Source organism: Alosa alosa, chromosome 9, assembly GCF_017589495.1.
Source record: "Alosa alosa isolate M-15738 ecotype Scorff River chromosome 9, AALO_Geno_1.1, whole genome shotgun sequence".
Taxonomy (NCBI): domain Eukaryota; kingdom Metazoa; phylum Chordata; class Actinopteri; order Clupeiformes; family Clupeidae; genus Alosa; species Alosa alosa.
In genome coordinates, this window is record NC_063197.1 from 16,074,436 (window position 1) to 16,091,753 (window position 17,318).

The 17,318-nt window shown below is 47.2% G+C and overlaps 1 protein-coding gene across 2 annotated transcripts in view; it reads right to left on the bottom strand.

Annotated features, from left to right (window-relative positions):
- Window positions 1–2,540: 2,540 nt before the first annotated feature.
- The window catches only part of ell (elongation factor RNA polymerase II), a 35,359-nt gene continuing 20,581 nt past the window's right edge, over window positions 2,541–17,318 (bottom strand). For both annotated transcript variants that reach the window (XM_048252446.1, XM_048252445.1), the window contains exons 3-12: window positions 14,232–14,353; window positions 13,092–13,255; window positions 10,890–11,149; window positions 9,878–10,002; window positions 7,115–7,205; window positions 6,311–6,983; window positions 6,041–6,104; window positions 5,718–5,889; window positions 5,276–5,320; window positions 2,541–5,168 (exon numbers count right to left, since the gene is read on the bottom strand). In XM_048252446.1, the coding sequence (XP_048108403.1) occupies window positions 5,052–5,168; window positions 5,276–5,320; window positions 5,718–5,889; window positions 6,041–6,104; window positions 6,311–6,983; window positions 7,115–7,205; window positions 9,878–10,002; window positions 10,890–11,149; window positions 13,092–13,255; window positions 14,232–14,353 (1,833 nt within the window). In that variant the 3' untranslated portion in view covers window positions 2,541–5,051. The remainder of the gene's footprint in view (window positions 5,169–5,275; window positions 5,321–5,717; window positions 5,890–6,040; window positions 6,105–6,310; window positions 6,984–7,114; window positions 7,206–9,877; window positions 10,003–10,889; window positions 11,150–13,091; window positions 13,256–14,231; window positions 14,354–17,318) is intronic.

Here is a 17,318-nt window from a genome sequence, read left to right on the forward strand (position 1 = left end):
TTTTGCACTCATACAGACATATCATCACAGCCCATACCCATGTTTCACTGTCAGGACTGCATACACTGTGGTAGCCTTAGCCTACACCAAAAACGCTGGACCCCTCTTATCTGAGCCGAACAGCTCTTTGGTACCAAACGATAAGAATAAACTTAATAAGAACATGAAAAGAAGTCTATGGAAGCACATTCTTTAGTCATATGAGACCAAGAGTTGCATTTTAGTTTGCCATGTTTTTCTGCTGGCTCATTTTCACATTTACTTCCTTTCGAACCATCAAAGATAAGTCATAGGCCTACTCCTTGTCTGTCATCATAGTAACTATGGAAAAATATTGAAATGCACAATTGAGCTATATCTTACTACAATTGGCTAGCAAAGACTATCATTTATTTGTATTATATACATAACATTTTCTAAAATGTTTATTTGAATCTTTAGATGAATGCCAGCCCCCTGTCAAAGACAATTCGGAGCATGGACGGATTATGAACTTTCGGGCCCCTGGCCTCAGATGTATTAAGGGCCCCCACTAATTGTCGCATATGTGGGAGGGGTGGTTTGGGGGTCCTCCCCCCAAATTTTTTTTATTTGTTTGATGTGATTTCCTGTATTCTGGTGCATTTTGGGGATGGCCAATACTACATTCAATCAGATTCATAGCCTACATCCTGATTTGTTGATATTGAGGCAATGATTCCATGCAAAAGCTTGGGCTTCAGGGCCCCCTGACCCCTGGGCCCGGTAGGCCCGTGCAGTAATCCATCCCTGATTCGGAGGCATATATCAAGTAGGCAGGGTAACCACGCTTTGCTGTGACGGAGTGGAGTTTAGCGCCTGGTTGCCAATGGGACTAGAACCACCTGAGGCTTATAGGTTGCAGCATGCTTCCTGGATAATGAAAAGAAATGGATGCTTCCATGTTTCTATTAGGCCTACAGCCCATGAGGCTTGCTGCAGATGACATGAAGTTTGACTTTGACAATTGAAAGTTTGTTTTTAATGTCGTTGCACTCCTCATATATTCTACTGTATTCCACCAATAGCTTAGTTTGTGTTTTGTGGTCTACATTGCAAGGTGTAGATGTGCCAATGTAGCATAATAAAATCCACCTAAAATTCCAGAAAGTGATATTTTTCACAGATGCAGCTTCTCAGGTTTCTCGGAGGACATAGGCTTATTTACTCCACCCACCCAGCCTACAGTACATGGAACATAGTGACAGGAATGCTCAATAACTAATAAAAGATGTGATGGAGTAGAGATATTCTATTTGACTATTTTGTACTACATAGGAGGATAAACACAACAGTGATGATGTCTGAGCCAAATCACTCAGTGAGTACGCATTGGCGGAGGTCTAAACAGTCTAATACTTTCAGCCATTGAATGCAGCCTACAGCTCAGTGAATGCCAGATCTGCCTCAATAAATGTGATTCCAATCGGAATGGACCCCCTGACCTTGGCTATAGCTCTGCCATTTTCAAAAGCATCACAAACATTGCCTGTTAATTCAGGCACTCTTTATCTGCCAGTCGAGCTGTGATGTTTTTTATGCATCAGGTGATTAATTATTATTAAAAGGTAACAAAGGAAGAAGTGTGACTGGCTGAGTGACTAAATTTGCATCTCAAACAGGAGGTGCTTTCACAAGGACATTAGGTTAGGATCACACTAATCCACTAGGCCTATGTAGGCTACAAGTCGCTATGCCCCCCGAGAATACAAGCAACATGACGAATTGAACACTGCAGTAGCCCACGTCCCTGTGTCGAAAGTGACTGGTCGCTTTAGTGTGTTCGCACTCACGTAATGCATGAGATGGTCAGAGGAGGGGTAGTGTGTTTGTGCGCACCGTGAACTAGCTGGAGTGGGCACTGTGCCAGACTGAACTCACTGACACTCAGTGCGCGGCCCGGATTGAGGCCAGCTTGCTCTGCAAAGCCACAGCCAAAAGCTGTGACTTGCCAACTATAGCCCAGCATGGCTCTTTTCGAGATCTGCCATAACTCTGACCTGATCGCTATAATCTGCGTTACTCATCCGTAAACCATTTTCAGCATCACCTTCCCAATTCACTCATCTATCAACTACCCATGGACACTACCGTGTGATCAACCTGGTCCTTCGTTCGGAAGCAGTACCGTCCGATCAGTCACATGAAAACTGGATGCAGCAGATCGCTGTTCGTAATGTTAAGTCGCAATTCAAAGCCTCAAATTCGGGACAGATTTGCCTCTATATTGTCGCATCCGCTAAATAACACTGCAGTATATCCTTCTCTGCTACAGTTGTGGGGTGGGCTTCCGGAAGTCTCTTGCACATTATAGACAGCACTTGATAAACAAATTCACTATTTACAATAGCCTGCCTCTTGGGGCTGTTTGAACGCTGGTATCGGCTGCCCCCTTCTGGCCATTTTAGTTCAAGGTTATTACAAAGGCCTGTCTGAAGTGTCAACCATACACAAAATCGAGCTATTCCTCCATGTAGTCATATAGAAAGATGAAAGACCACGTTACAAAGAAACAAAAAAACTTGATTTTCCAGGGTTTTTATTCAAATGTCAAGAGAAATTTCAGTCCCAGTCCCTTATTGTTTCAGAAAGCGTGCTTTGGTACTTCCAGCTCGAGTAGTGGGACCCTCTATAATGCTGAATTGGCCACAGCACGTCCTCCTGTACTATCTGCAACTGCAGCTCATCTGGCACATTCAACCCATGTGGTGTTGTGTACTTGCAACTCATAGTCAAAAACAAAAACAAAACAACACGGGTATCTCCAAATCCAAACAAAACCCCAGTAACTATCATCCCCATAAACAGAGATCATTTGAAATCACAGATGTGGCCTCTGCTATTGTAGGGGAAGAATGCCAGTGGTGGTTCTCTTTGATAAGAGAAACACTCATAGCGTTTCAATCACACAGGTCAGATACGGCTGTAAACACGTCTCTTCCACACACATCAGCCGTGTGTTAAATGTGTAAATTTACAGTTCAGTCTGACTGCCTCAATAGCAGCAGGTACAAGCACCACGATGTTCAGCTGTGAACATTTCAACCCAGTGTGTTCATTAAAGGTTAAGGACTGGCATAAAAGTTTTTTGTAGTACATGAGAATTCCCTCCTGAAGGTTGGTGATGAAAATAGGGGTTGGTGTGCATGTAGGCCTTTGTTTGGATTTGAATGCCTTTGAACAGCAGTTTAAAAATTGAGATGCAAATACTGGTCTGACTGTACTTAAAACACATTCACTAAGAAAGCATGCATTTCCGCAGGGACAAGGCAAAAAACACTCTCCCTCAGAACAACCCAGGTCAGAGTAACAGCAAGAGGCGGAACGCAAGAAAGTGCTGAGTTTTAATATCAACATAAAGAGATCAATATCAGAAATACAATGGGTCCTTCTGCCGGACTAGCCCAGGGCAGTGAGAGTCTGAGAAGGGGAGGCGGAGTGGAGGTCCTCCCTGGCTGATGGGAGATCAAAGACTCCAGGCTCTGTATCCTCACCAGATCAAGAAAACATACAATCCACTCTTCATGGAAGAAGCTTGAAGCTCTTTTCTTTTCTTCTTTTTAAAATAACAGTCTCTTCCAGGTTTTGGGGGGGCATGGAAGTTGGTTGAGTGTGAAGGTGTGTGTGCGCGCGTGTAATCTGTGTGGATGACATTCAGCCAGTCAGTAGGTGTGTAAACATACGTTAGTGAAGTCACAGCCCCACTGTGTGGGGACTTGTTTCATTAAAGAAAGCCTTTGCCAAACAGAAGGCCTGGAATGGATGGCAGCTGACCAGAGAGAAATGTTAAAACACTTGGCGCTCACAGACGGGAAATACTTTTTTTGTAGAGTTTGAGATTCTTTTTTTTAATGTTTTAAAGCCTTCATCCAAATGTAATGCCTGTCAAACAACAGAACTCAAACTAGTGGTAGGTTGGCTTTGAATGAAATGTGTGGAGGGTGAAATGTGCATCTGAGCACAGGTCGGGGTTAGTAGTGGCTGTTGACACTGGGAAAGATGACTTGGTAGCACCATTGATGCTTTCAGTCAGAAGACATCGTTTGCTTCGTTTCACAAGGTAATTGATAGAACGGAAACACTGCTATGGCCTTCAGCAGCAGCCAATAAAGCCTTACCGGCCTGCTCCATGCATGTGTGCAACAGTAAGAATCTGACCTAGTCCTTTGTGTTGACTGGCTGAATGTATACTGCTCATGTAGTAAAGTAGAGGGTTGGACTTAATGTCATGAATGGCAACAGCTGGGACAATTTGATAGCCAAGGCAGCTTTTGCATAAAATACTGATAGTCAAGAGGGAGAGGATTGAAAGCAAAAGGAAAGGGGGTTCCCCAGAGGCGAGACTCTGGTGCCCATACTGCGGAGTGTACATAAATCAACTCAAGATCCCCTTGGAAGTCCGGAAGGAAAAAAAATTACAGAATAAATAAAAAAAAAATAATAAAATATCATAGGAGCTTTCCATTTCCAAACAAAGGGAAAATAATAATCCATTTAAAATTTTGTCTTGTACTTTTTTTTTATATATAAACTATTAGCACTTCGGGAAGCAAATTCTGCCCAGCCCGAGCTCAGTGTCAGCAGCGAGGGGGAAAGGGGGGAGGGGGAGTGAGGGCTGATGCAGGGGGTCCTCGGAGAGAGGTGGATTTTCCACAGGCACTCTCTAGAGACGCCTGTGTGTGTGCTAGGAGGGATGGGGAATGGGCTGAGGAGGGACTCGAGGCTTTCTCCCAAGAGTCGGATCAACTGAGGAGAATGAAATGACATGGAGAGAGGGAGGGAGAGAGAGGGAGAGAGAGAGAGAGAGAGGGGTTGGGTGTGGGGCACAGAGGGACCCTGTCTGGGGAGATCAGGTGAGGGTCAGGGGAGAAATGGGAGGAAACTGTCGGGGTGGTGGGCCCATCCCTCCGTGGCGTGGCACATTAGAGCGTGTTTGTGGCGCGGGCCGGGCCATAGACACCAGCCAGCCAGTCCTTGTGGCCGCCTGTACCCCCCGCCTGGTTACCAGAGGGGGCACGCGGCGCGCAGAGACACTAGTGCCAGCTCTGTAGCTGCTGCTGGTCGTACTCTGCTATCAGTCTCTTGATGTGAGCCAGCTTATTGTGCAGGTACTCACAGCGGTTCTTCTCCTGACTGTAGTGCGGGTTAGTCTGGGAGAAACAGAAAGAGTGATGAGGGATGTTGTGGAGAAAGTAAGTGATAATATACAAAAATAACAGTTAATGAAAACTATATGCAAAATACAATATACATTTACCTTTTTAATTTTGCGATACTCTTCAAGTATCTGATTGTGGATTAGCTGTGGACACAAAAACAGAGCATGTAAATATGTTTGGCAGGGACAATTGGACCAGATGGTGGGAACAGAACGCAGTGACTGAGTCGCTGTGTGCAGACAGGCATAATTGCCTTTCTAACCATGTGCTGGTTAAGCCATATATCTGATGTTTGATTGTCTTTCAGAGATATACTGCTGTTCAGCTACTGTTCAAAAAGCTGCTGGTAACAACGCTAATGATTGGTATATTTCACTGGTAGTTGCCTGCTTTTCTATATTTAAGGCCTATATGATGTCAATCGAGCAAACCTTGTTAAGGCAGACATGGCTCAAATATTACTCACATCTTGCAGTATCAGTTTTCTAGCTCTGACTAAAGAATGTTTGTGTTATTGAGGATAGTTTAGAGTGTGTGTACCTTGTATTTGTCTGTGCCCTGTGGCAGCTGCTTGAGCTCTGCGTCCAGTATGGTGAACTGGCGCGTGATGCCCTCGATGCGCGCGTGCAACCCCCGGTACTCGCTGTACTCCGAGTTAAAGTCATTCTTGTAGCTCTGCCGCTGCTCCGGGGAGGCAATCACAGTGTACTTCCTGCAAACAAAGACATGGGTAAATAAGATGAGGGACTCATTAGGAGTCCTGGGTTAAAACTGCTGGACTTGTGCAGTACTACAAGACTGTCGACAACGGTTAGTTAATTTTAACACCATTATATTCTGTATACTGAATGAAAGACTCTTACAATAAATAGTCGGCCACCTCTGGTGGCGTAGGGGCACTGGAGCTGTCACACGTTCCATTGAGATCTGAAGACAATTAAAAAAGCAATTAAAAAAAGTATTAATTAACAAAACAACTTGTGTGTTGTGGATGACAAGCGAAGAAACAAGACAATTAGTTAATAACTAACTGTACATTACAGACGCATGAACCTTTGCAAAAATACAGGTGCATGTGGCTTTTGCATGCAGTTTGCAGTAGAATAGAATAAAATTTCTGCAGCAGTGCGCACCTGTGCTCTTGTGTGGACCGCTGTTGGCCTTCATGCCGTCCGGACTGGAGGAGATCTCGCAGGCTTTCCTCTGGTCAGCCACACGTTCCTCCCCTCCTCTCCTCTCCCTGCGGCTCTCCCTGTCCTTCTCCTTCTCCCGTTCCCTATCTTTCGACTTCTCTTTGTCCTTGTGCTTCTTGGACTTCTTCTTGGTCTTGCCGTGTGGGGTGGGCGAGGGTGGCTTAGGGTGGGCGTGCGCGGGGTCTGGGCATGGCGAGAGGGTCTGGGGCACGGGGGTGGGATGCAGGCTGGAGGCTGGTCCAGAGGAGGCGGGGTGCGGGGCCGGCTGGGACAGCCTCTCGGCCACCGCCATAGTGTCCCGGCTATCGCTGTCGCGGCCGTTGTGGTTGGAGTCGTTACTGACGTCCGAGAGAGGGTCGAAGGGACGCGGCAGGTCCAGCCGCGGCAGGTCCAGCAGCGGCGCCGGCAGCAGGGCCGAGCTTGAGGCGCCGCTCTCGACCGACGACGACGAGGCAGACAGGGGGGTCAGGAGTGACGTCCCAGACGAGGATGCCTCCTTGCCATTGGAGGAGCTCAGCTTGCCGTTGATTGGTGCAGCAGGCTTGCTGACCAGATGAGATATCCGAGGCTTCTTGTTGGCCAGAGGGTCAATGAACTCTGTAGCTGGCCGTTTCTGTTGCACAAATATAGGCCTCATTATTAAAAGGTAACACATTTGGCTACAATTATGATAAAACTTAAACAATAAGCTCACACATACATTTGTATTTATATTTATATATGTGTATGTGTGCGTGCGTTAACCTGAGAAGGCGAGCTGCTGGCTGGCTCCTTGGGGGGACTTGCAGGCACCTCGGCTGGGGCTGGGGTCTTGCTAGGAGCCTTGCACAGTTTCCTGTGGGTACACCAGAACAAGCACACTCCATTGAGCATGCAGCACAGACATGCACTCAAAACACACACGGAGCAGCAGTAATGTCACTGACTGACAATAGGTCGACACCGGTTTGACTCCGACCGCTGCGAGTCCATGGATAAAAGCATCTGCTAAATGTCAGTAAGGTTGAAACTTTCACTTTCACATACACACAGCACAGACATACAAACTCAAACACACTCATACTGTATGCCGTGACAACAAGCCTTAACTGCCACATGACCCCTCACACACACAAGAAATCTATGCTAAAGCATGTTACAGTTTGAGTACGTTTGCCGTTGCATTATCATCTGCAGTATGTGGGAATAGAACAGAATGGGCACTCTCCGCTGCCTGGCAGGCCTGAGTGAATCAGTGGCACTGTGGGCAGGAGCTAAGGACATGGCAGACTGCTCTCCACTCATACACCCACCCAACTACACTGCCCCAGCCTAGCTCTCCCTCTCGCTTTCTCACACGCGCACACACACACACACACACACACCCATCATACACAGTCACACAACGGACACATTTCCATACCGACTTACACGCTTCTATATCATTCATCTCCCAAGACACACAAACTCAGTGCTTCAGCTCTCTCCCCCACACACGCACACCTCCCACAGTGTAGCTGTGGAGAGGGCGCACACACACACACACAGAGGAGGTGGGGAATGACACACCAGCCACAGGCTGCCTGATGCATGAGTTGGATCGAGAGCTGGAGGGGAGGCCTGCCTTCTGGACTGCTGGCCCACGCCCAGCATGAGAGCCGGGGAGAGACGGCTGGTTGGGTGAACAATAAAAACAGGCTGGGAAAAATCGATGAGGTGCAGCATAAAACTGAAAGATGTTCCACTACAACAGCTCTGTCTACAAGAAGTGTGCAAAGAAGCATTCTTGTGAATGACTCATTCAGCTGTAGCTGCTCACAGCACAAATGGTGGGACCCATGATAGTTCTAGTGGCAGTGGTTTGCCAGTAGAGGGCAGCAACAGACAGCTTCAGCCCATTAATGACTGGAGTGCATGTTATGCGGTGTATCTGAGAGCTGAGAGGGGTGGGGGTGGGAGGGTAGTTTGTTTGTTTGTTTGTGTGTTTGAGTGTGTGTGTGCGCCGCATTTGCCTACGAGTTGAGGGGGAAAGGAAAAGTGGGGGTGCATGTTTGAATCAGTCACTAACTGTGAAGAGTGTGTGAGCAATGTGTGAGTGCGAAATGGATATTAAATGTTTCTCACAAGACTCGTCAGTGTGTGTGCATGAGAATGAGAGTGAGTGAAAGAGTGAGAGGGAAAGAGTGAGTGAGTTAGTGTGTGTGTGTGTGTGTGTGCGCTGTAGGTCCAACCCCACAGCGCAGCTCTGGGGGGGGCAAGGTGCTGGCCAGCTGCCACCTTCTCACATGGATCAGCATGTTCAGGGACAGTCTGCCGTTACCGATGTCCCCTGCGCCTTCCTCCCGCAAACCCACTGCAGACCTCCTGCAGCAAAGCCCTTTGCACAGCATAGCCTCCCAGGACTGCCCCTACTAGCCACTCCGGCTCTGACCGCTCCTCGCTATGACTGGGACTCAGTGTCTTAACAAAACATCTACCAGCTGACCAGGGCCCACAGCACAGGCTAAACACATAAACACACATGCTGTGTACACGCAGAGTGAGCACAGGACATGAGCACATTTTTCACCAGGACCAGACCCCACGGCCGATTAGCGCAATGTTAGTTCTGAAAGGGCGCTCATTCAGAAAACGAGACTGTGGGAAAATATTTTGATGAGTGGTGTGTCCAGACTGCTGGGCTGGTGTGGGTTTACCCAGCATCCCACTGCTCTGCGCTATATTTAGCCGCTTGCCTGTCTGCGCCGTGCTGAGCTGAGCAGTGCTGTGCCGTGCCGTGCGCTCGGAGAGCATGAGAAGCTGGAGTTTTCCACTGGGGCTGCGAGGAGTGCAGACAGAGCGACACAGACCGAGGCAGACAGAGAGGCTTCAGCGACTCAGACCACACGGATGAAAGGAGTCCAGCTAAGGCCAGGGCACAGCCCCAGCTCCTGGACAGAAACATAGGACTAGCTGCTGATCTAAACTCAATATCAAGCCTGAAACAGCTCTCATTATGCAATGCAGTACAGAGATCACCACAAATCCATCCAAGACCATATCCAACTCATACAAGCACCAACGCTTCGGTCCAAGCTTGACTAATACAGCATACACCAAAAAAAATGTCCAGCCTACTGCTTTCAGTATTAGTAAGGGGAAAAAAGGTGAAACTTCATGTGATCCAGCTGAGCAAACAAATATGCCCCCACCCTCCCTCAGAGGCCAGCAATGAAACACCTGCCCTGTCGGGCCACCATGGAGCCTGGCCCGGAGGGACAGAGTTAACCTTACCCTGGCCTGGCCTCGGCTCGTCTAGTCACAGCTGGCTTCAGGGACTCATCTGGGGCCTTTCAAGGCTGACCAGCACTGGGATAATGCATTCAATAACCTCATTAAAATTCATTTTAAAAACTGGGGTTCCCGTCCTTTTACAACGGCAAGCCCCTAGCGCACTCACTGGGACACTTGACAGTCATTCATTTGCCGTATGGTAAACATTTCCTTGAAGCTGGGGGAGAAGTGGGTGGGGCAGGGGCTTTTGCTCACCGTACAAGGATCCGCTTCAGGATCTGCTGGTCCACCTCAGCGTAGCCTGGCCAGTCCTTCTGGATCTCCTTGAACAGGCAGTCCTTCAGCGTGAAGGTGTTGTCTTTCCCGTTCAGGTTAGCCACCTGCAGATGGAGGAGGGGTGGTAGAGGTGGTGGAGGGGGCAAATGTTAACCAATCCTTCAGATGAACACACACAGACACAAATAAACCTGACCAGTAATTACCGTCCCCTGGCAATCAGTAATCCTACTCTCTTTTGACGCCATTAAACCATAATAGCAGCTTGTTGTGTGGGTTGCATGATCCAGGTCAGATCCTGTCTTTAGCCCCGTCTTAACTACACCCACACATGACTTGCATGTAGCTGTGGCCTGGTTGCACTCTGACCACTACAGTGACTCAGCGTGGGTACCGGTGGCCACTTCAGTGATCTCCAGGGTGCGCTCAAGGCAACAATGGCTGCGTGAGAGGAGTGGCATCTGCTGTGCAGCGGAATTCTCTGCGTCGTGCGCGGGGCGACACCCAGAGTAGCAGAGAATGCGACGCCCAAAAATAACCGCCAGACACACCACTGACGAGTTTTGTTTGAGTTAAAAAACAAACAATTTAAGGGTTTTCCATGCATCTGGAGAGGCAATTCTCGTTAGACACAGAGAAAACACACGGCTCATAAATGAACAACTCCCAGAATTAGACTCCACAGCCTGTGTGTTTGACGAAGGATTTTCATACACCCAAGTGCCTCCACCAAATCCAGAAAAATCCTCTCAATTTGCTCACTGTGTTAGCTAATGGCTTTTCTCTAAGCACCCCAAAATCTCCTGCAGTACAACCCTGCCTGCCCCCCCACCCTCTATGATCTTTCTCCCTGTGAGTCCCCCACACAGCCACCCTCATTCTGTCTGTGTGTGTGTGTGTGTGTGTGTATTCTGAATCCTTTGGTCTCCCTGTTCAATTTCTGAGTCTTCATCTCTCCCTCATCCTCTCCACTGCTCAGGGTGGTACCGACCTGTTGCAGGAGGCTGTCCAGGGAGTCCTTGTCCTGCTGCGTGAGGCCGTCCTTCTGCAGGCGTAGGATGAGCTCGGGCTTGCGGTAGGGCTTGAGCGCCAGCAGGTGCGTCAGCCGCTCTCGCAGGGGCCGCAGCTGCGCCCCGCCACCCCCACCCTTCCTCGGCGCGCTCGACGAGATGATGACGGGCCTCGAGGTGCGCCGCGACGGCGCAATGTCCGTCAGGCCAGTGACTGGCCCGCGTCGCTGCACGCGCTTCCCTGGGAAGACAAACACACACACACAGGGCTGTTATTACTGATGCACATGTAGTGATAACACACACTTAATCATTGCGTAAGCTGTAATTCCCCTGTCTGCGGACTTGCACGTGTGCCAGCACACTGATGGCAAACTCCGTAATCAGAGACCAATAAAGAAGGAGATGCCAAACACCATCTGTGATTAGCTTCAAAACACACGCACATCATTAAGCAACTGCACACACCAAGAAATATACACAACATTAAGCAATTAACACACACATACACGCACAATCATAAAACTGCTTAAACAGCATTAACACTAAATATAATCAGTTGCTGGCTTTTCAAATTCTGCTCTTTTCCCCCCTCTTCTGAATGGGCTGAAGGACATTTCCTGTCCTGTAACCTTATAAGTGTCAAAAGTGCCAGTCATCATGTGAGCGCAGATCATGTGACCTGGTGGTCATATGACCACAGAATCACGTGGCTGTCCTTAAGCACCTCCAGCGGTCGCCCTCCCTCTCTGGTCATCATGATGAGTTTCTTTTTTCTTTTTTTTTTTTTTTTTTTTAAATCAGAGCAGCTCTGCACACCAACCACACAGATCTCTGACTGGGCCACACAGGGAGCTCTGCTCTCGCTGCTGACCTAGACTTTGGCACCACATGCCAACACCTCGCACACAGAGTCCTCCTGCTCTCAGATCCAAGCACAGGCGCAGCCAGCCGTTCCAATGATCAACTCCAACTCGCATCAGGGAGGAGTGAAACCTGTGCCTCATATCCTCTATTTGTGAGTGTATTCAGTGTTGTAAGGATTACTGAAATGACTTGTTCAAATGTCATTCTTTGTAGAACCACAGGCCATTCCAGGAACAAAGAACCCTAATAAATATGCTAAAGTATTAACAACACTAGGGCTGCTTTAAATTCAGTATCACTGCTCACTTTGAAATATGATCCAGACCAAAGCTGAGTTTAAGGTGGCAAACTTCAGAGCGGATGGACAAATACTCTGAGGAAACAATGGGTCAAACAAAAGAGTGGCATCACTCTCATGGCAGCTGTAGTTATATTGGCAAACATCAGAAAACATTTTTAATCTGTTGAAATTCTCACTCCGTCCCCTTATAAGAATAGTGCACAACAAATGGAGCTGTACTTGCAGTCCTTTAAGAAAGCCTTTAGCTGGGGCAAAGGTGGTACACTATTATAAGGCGCCGCTTCAAAACCTGGTAAAAATAAAATACTAGAATAAACCAGAAAACACTCGGCCAACACAGTCATAGAGTCATTCCACTCTCTCAACACCTGCCTACATAGACACAGCATGCAGCAGCACCACTTAGGACTTCACAGAATGTCTCTCTGTCTAGCACATGAAGTCCTCCAAATACCTGGGAGAAAGAGAGAACCAGATTAGGACGGGAGCAAGTACAGCTTGTGCTCACTCCTCCGCCAAAGGGGTAAACAATAAGCCAACCTGTGCCAGTCTTACCACGAGTAGCACAGTGGGGCTTGCCAGTCCGCAAGCAAAGACGTCATGCCAGCTATGCCAATTATACCCAAACCAGAACAGAACTGTGTATCTTTACTTGCTTGAACGGGAAGTGCAAGGTGCTGATCCACACAAACTGAAGCGCAGTACAACAGCTCTTACTGACAGCAGAATTGTGTAATGTCCTTACTGGAAAAAGTCCTGCACGCACAAACAGTCTGTACCAAAGGCTAAATGGTGCAGGATGCAATCCCTATTGAACCCAGAACAGACGCTGTTCTTACTGAGCACTCAATTATTCAGTGACTTGTCTTTACAGGATGCGGAATAGTGCGGCATGGATGCTGAACAGTGCTGCATGTCATTTCTGGACACTGCAGCGGGCAACTCCTTGCAGGAGCGAGTCGATCGGTGCAGGCAGAGAGCAGTGAGGTCAGGGCCGGCTGCCAGCGCGTCTTACCCACGTATCGGCCGCCGGGCTTGATGACAATGGCACCTCTGCTGCGCGTCTCCTCCTCAACCTGGGCCATGCTCTGCCTGGCCTTCTGGTAAGAGTCGTCTGTGGCGCACACCGTGATCTTGTCCTGGATGCCGCCCAGGCAGTCCAGCTCCACACTGCCATCTCTGAGAGGAGACAAAAGAGAAGCAGATTAAACAGAAGCAGAAGGCACTGAGAGAGGCTAAACAACGACATAAGATGACAGAGGGTGGAATCAGATAAGTTAGCAGATGGAGCATCTGTGGGTAGAGGTTTCAGATTAGACCGTTCAGTCTAGATTATCCCCTCAAAAGTGAAAATTATGAGCAGATCTACTCTTTTGGTTATAATGCATATTGGATGTTTTAGCTACTCCCTTGATAAGGATTTAGCATCAAAGCAAAAAACTCAGCCGATAAAACTGACCTCTAAGAAAACGATCAAGATGGGAAACAAAACTACATATTGGTGACCAGGCCTAACCATCCACATGGACATTAGCAGAGGGCAGTTTGTCTGGCCCATAGGGCAGGACTACGGAGGGTTGGATACAGTGGCTTTGCTGGGACCAGACTAATCTCTCACTTCCACTTCCCATCAACCATCTGCTGAAATTAGATTTGGTGTCGGCACGGCCCTCTAAGCAGCGAGCCAATGAGGTAATTGGGCAGCTGCTATTCTGGCGTTGGACCCAAGCCAGGGATTCAGCACGGAGATTTCTGATTGATGTGCTAAAACTGGACATCACCTGCAGCCGTGCCCCTGTCTTTACACTGAACAGAAACGTAGGAGCGCCAACTCGCCTATGGTCTGCAAACAAACTTAGAGTTATGATTTGCTGCAGTGGCTCAGGCCTACAGTACGCATACATCTCTGCATTAAAATTAATCTGTGTGTGTGTGTGTGTGTGTGTGTGTGTGTGTGTGTGCGCGTGTGCGTTTGTGTACACATATCTAAGAGCAGGAATGAGAGACAAAGGGAGTGAGAGTAAGACAGCCAGTGGGAACAAAGATAGAGGTGAGAACAAGTAATGAAAGTGAATGAGAGTGTGTGAAAGATAAACAGTGGAGCGAGAGAGAGAACAGAGAAGAGCATGACTAAGTGGTGGAACGGCGGCCTCACCCGGTAGTGTACTGCTGGATGCAGTCAAAGCTGCCCTGAGGGTTGTCCCGGCCCACGTTGGACAAGTAAAACGTGAACGTTCGCAGATCGCTGGGACTGTCCGAAGAAGGGATAGAGATTTTCTGTTGACAGGAGAAACGTCACGTTAAAAAGAGCACTCATGAATCAGTGTGTATATATGCATGTGTACCGTGTCAGCGAGCCTATAGGTCACAGACACCTGTCTACCGGGCCTCTACCACACATGCATCTGTTAGTCTTCACACAAACACTTAAGCAGAGACTTCTAAATTTGTGTGCCAGATTTCCCCCCCCTATTTTTCTATTTCTAAGATGTCTTATCTTGGGGTGTGTTTCAATGCCCAGGCTAACCATAGTGCTCCTTTCCTACGCACGCTGTCTGAAGCAGGAGGTAAGCAGCTGTGTCATCAGTGTGTCATCAGTGTGTCATCATGACCCACGTGTCTGTCACACTTCCTGCGTGCTGCCACTGTTAGCCCATCCAGAAGATTGGTGCTTTTGTGTGTGTGTGTGTGTGTGTGTGTGTGTGCACACGTGTCCTAACACTAAGATTTTTCAGCCATTACTGAGGGTCTGAATCTACAGGTCAGTCTGCGGTCATCGTCCCAGCTTGTGCGGTGTAGGTCCAGGTGGTGGGGTGACCTTTTGAACGGTCATCACCGGCAACTATAGCCCTGTTCAGTTACAGCCTGAAAACCCCACTCACTCTCCATGTACATAGCAGTCTGTATGCAAATGTGTGCACACACACATACGTCATCTTGTTTATCACAGCTTAGGCACATGTGTTGGAGTTTGTGTGTGTGCCTGCAGACCTTAAGATGCTAGTGTTATACAAGCAGCAGGTAATCTCTTTAGAGTACCAACACATAACTGGCAGTGAAAATCACAGGGTTATTAGCACCTCCAGAGCCACGTTTTGGACTGGGAGTGGAAAAAAAACAAGCCCGTGGGTTTGTTTGCTCTTCCCGATAACTCTGCTGATTATGCCAGTTGCAGTAGCATTGCAGTGGAGAGGATGAGGCAAACAAGAGAGTTCTGACCTTTGGTCTGAAACAGAGAGGGAGCAAGAAGTGTGTGTGTGTGTGTGTGTTGATCTCCCTGCTGCTGGCACACACAGTGGCTCCTCTCGTTCAGGTCAGTTCAACTGCACCACACACGTGTGAGGCCTGCACGTGGCCAACTATAAATAAACACCATGTTCAAGCCTACACTCTGGGAGCTTTCCGCTACACACACACACACTCCAGTTTCCATTTATTACTGATTACTGAGAGAACCCCCTTTCTATGTATACAGCAAACAATTACTTTTGAACTTTTAAAGCTCTATGTTCATCGTTTAATCAAGTAATTTATAAGTTGATATGAGTAACAGCAGCAGGGATTTCCCAGAGAAACAGAGGCCTTGTGTACGTGCTCAATGACACAGAAATCATGTATTAGTAACTTTAGCTGATTGATGATGTAAACATAGTTTGCCTCTAGATGCACTTCTCTGGAAGTTGCTTATGACTGGAAATATTGCGCAATTCAAGACAAAACATTTGTGTGTGCATTTCAGAATATAAGGGCAAAAGAGGCAACTGCATTCTGTCCGTCTCTCTCTCCGTATGTGTGTGTATAGGTATGAAGGGGGTCGGTGGGACGCACATTGAACAAGGGAACGGGAGAGGAGAAAGAAACAGATGGTAGAGGACTGCAAGGCATGACAGCCTTGCAGTGACCCGGTGTTCCTGTTTCTATCTGTTTGGATCTTGTGGCTGGGCAGAGGCTGAAACTCCCATGACCATCTCTGTACCTCACCAGCCTTGGGAACATGTGTGTGACTTCTGGGGGGCGTCCAACCAACCATGCTCCTGCCTCATGCTGTTCCCTTCAAACCACAGGTCCCCTGCACTGCTGGTCACACAGCTAAACACACGCAAGTAGTGCGGATTCATCTATGATTTTACGGTCACAACCGGAAATAATTTTAATAAGACAAACAGTTTGGTTGCTGTAAGTGCTGAGAGAAAGTGGAATAGAACATTATGTCCAATATATGGTTTAATGTTCTGCATTATGTCCAGTATTTCAATATATGGTTTAAATGTTCTGCATTTCTCATTAGTGGGTCACTTTGATACTAAAAGTATGATTCTATGTAATGACTGTATGATATCTGTACTGTCCCTGTGTATATCTGTGTGTGACTGTGTTTAGAGATAAGCAGGAATATTATGACTTTGCAGTGTTTCACTGTTCTGCATGGCTGCGTCAGTAGCTATCTGCTCCGGATTGCCAGGTTGCCACTAATCAGAGTCTGATTCAGTGTAGTCCACGTGAGATGGGATGACCAACGCCATCTCCCGTCAGCCTGGAAGGATACTTAAACCCTAACTATTTCCTTGTCTAGTTAGAGCAGCTGATGGATCTTTAGGTGAAGTCATGCTGTCTCTCCCTTGATGCGCATACTATTGGTCTGAATGGGTCTCTATTAAATCTATGGTTTCAAAATTACCATCAGTGCAGAAAGACAACGTAGGACAAAAGAACTTAAAAGGGCAACCAAGTTTTTCACTATAATGTATTTTCAGGCCCAATTTATATGTCACAATTCTGGTTATAGATCACTATTTCATAGGGGTGTGAATCTCATGTAAAAGACGATACGATTCACATCTAGATACATGGGCATGATTCGATACATGTTCATAAAAAATGATTCAGTACGATTCGATGCAGTTCAAGAATGGAAAGCATTCTGAAAGATTTATCATTTGCTCAAGGTGCACATTAATTTTATGTTATAAATTATCATGGTCATGGTTGTCAATTAGGCAAAAAAATTGACTATCTTTATCAATTGAATATGATTATCTAAACTGAGGTTTGTGTCATATACTGTATTGAAATGAAAAAATAATAGTCTACATTTCAGTCAAACACAGCAGCCAAATACAACATAAAATTACATTTTTATAGACATTTTAGATTGTATAGAGTTATATCTGATTGTTTTCAAGGAGCTGTAGCCTATTGTTAAGGTAAGACAATACCGAAATAAAATAAAAGAGTGCTTAAG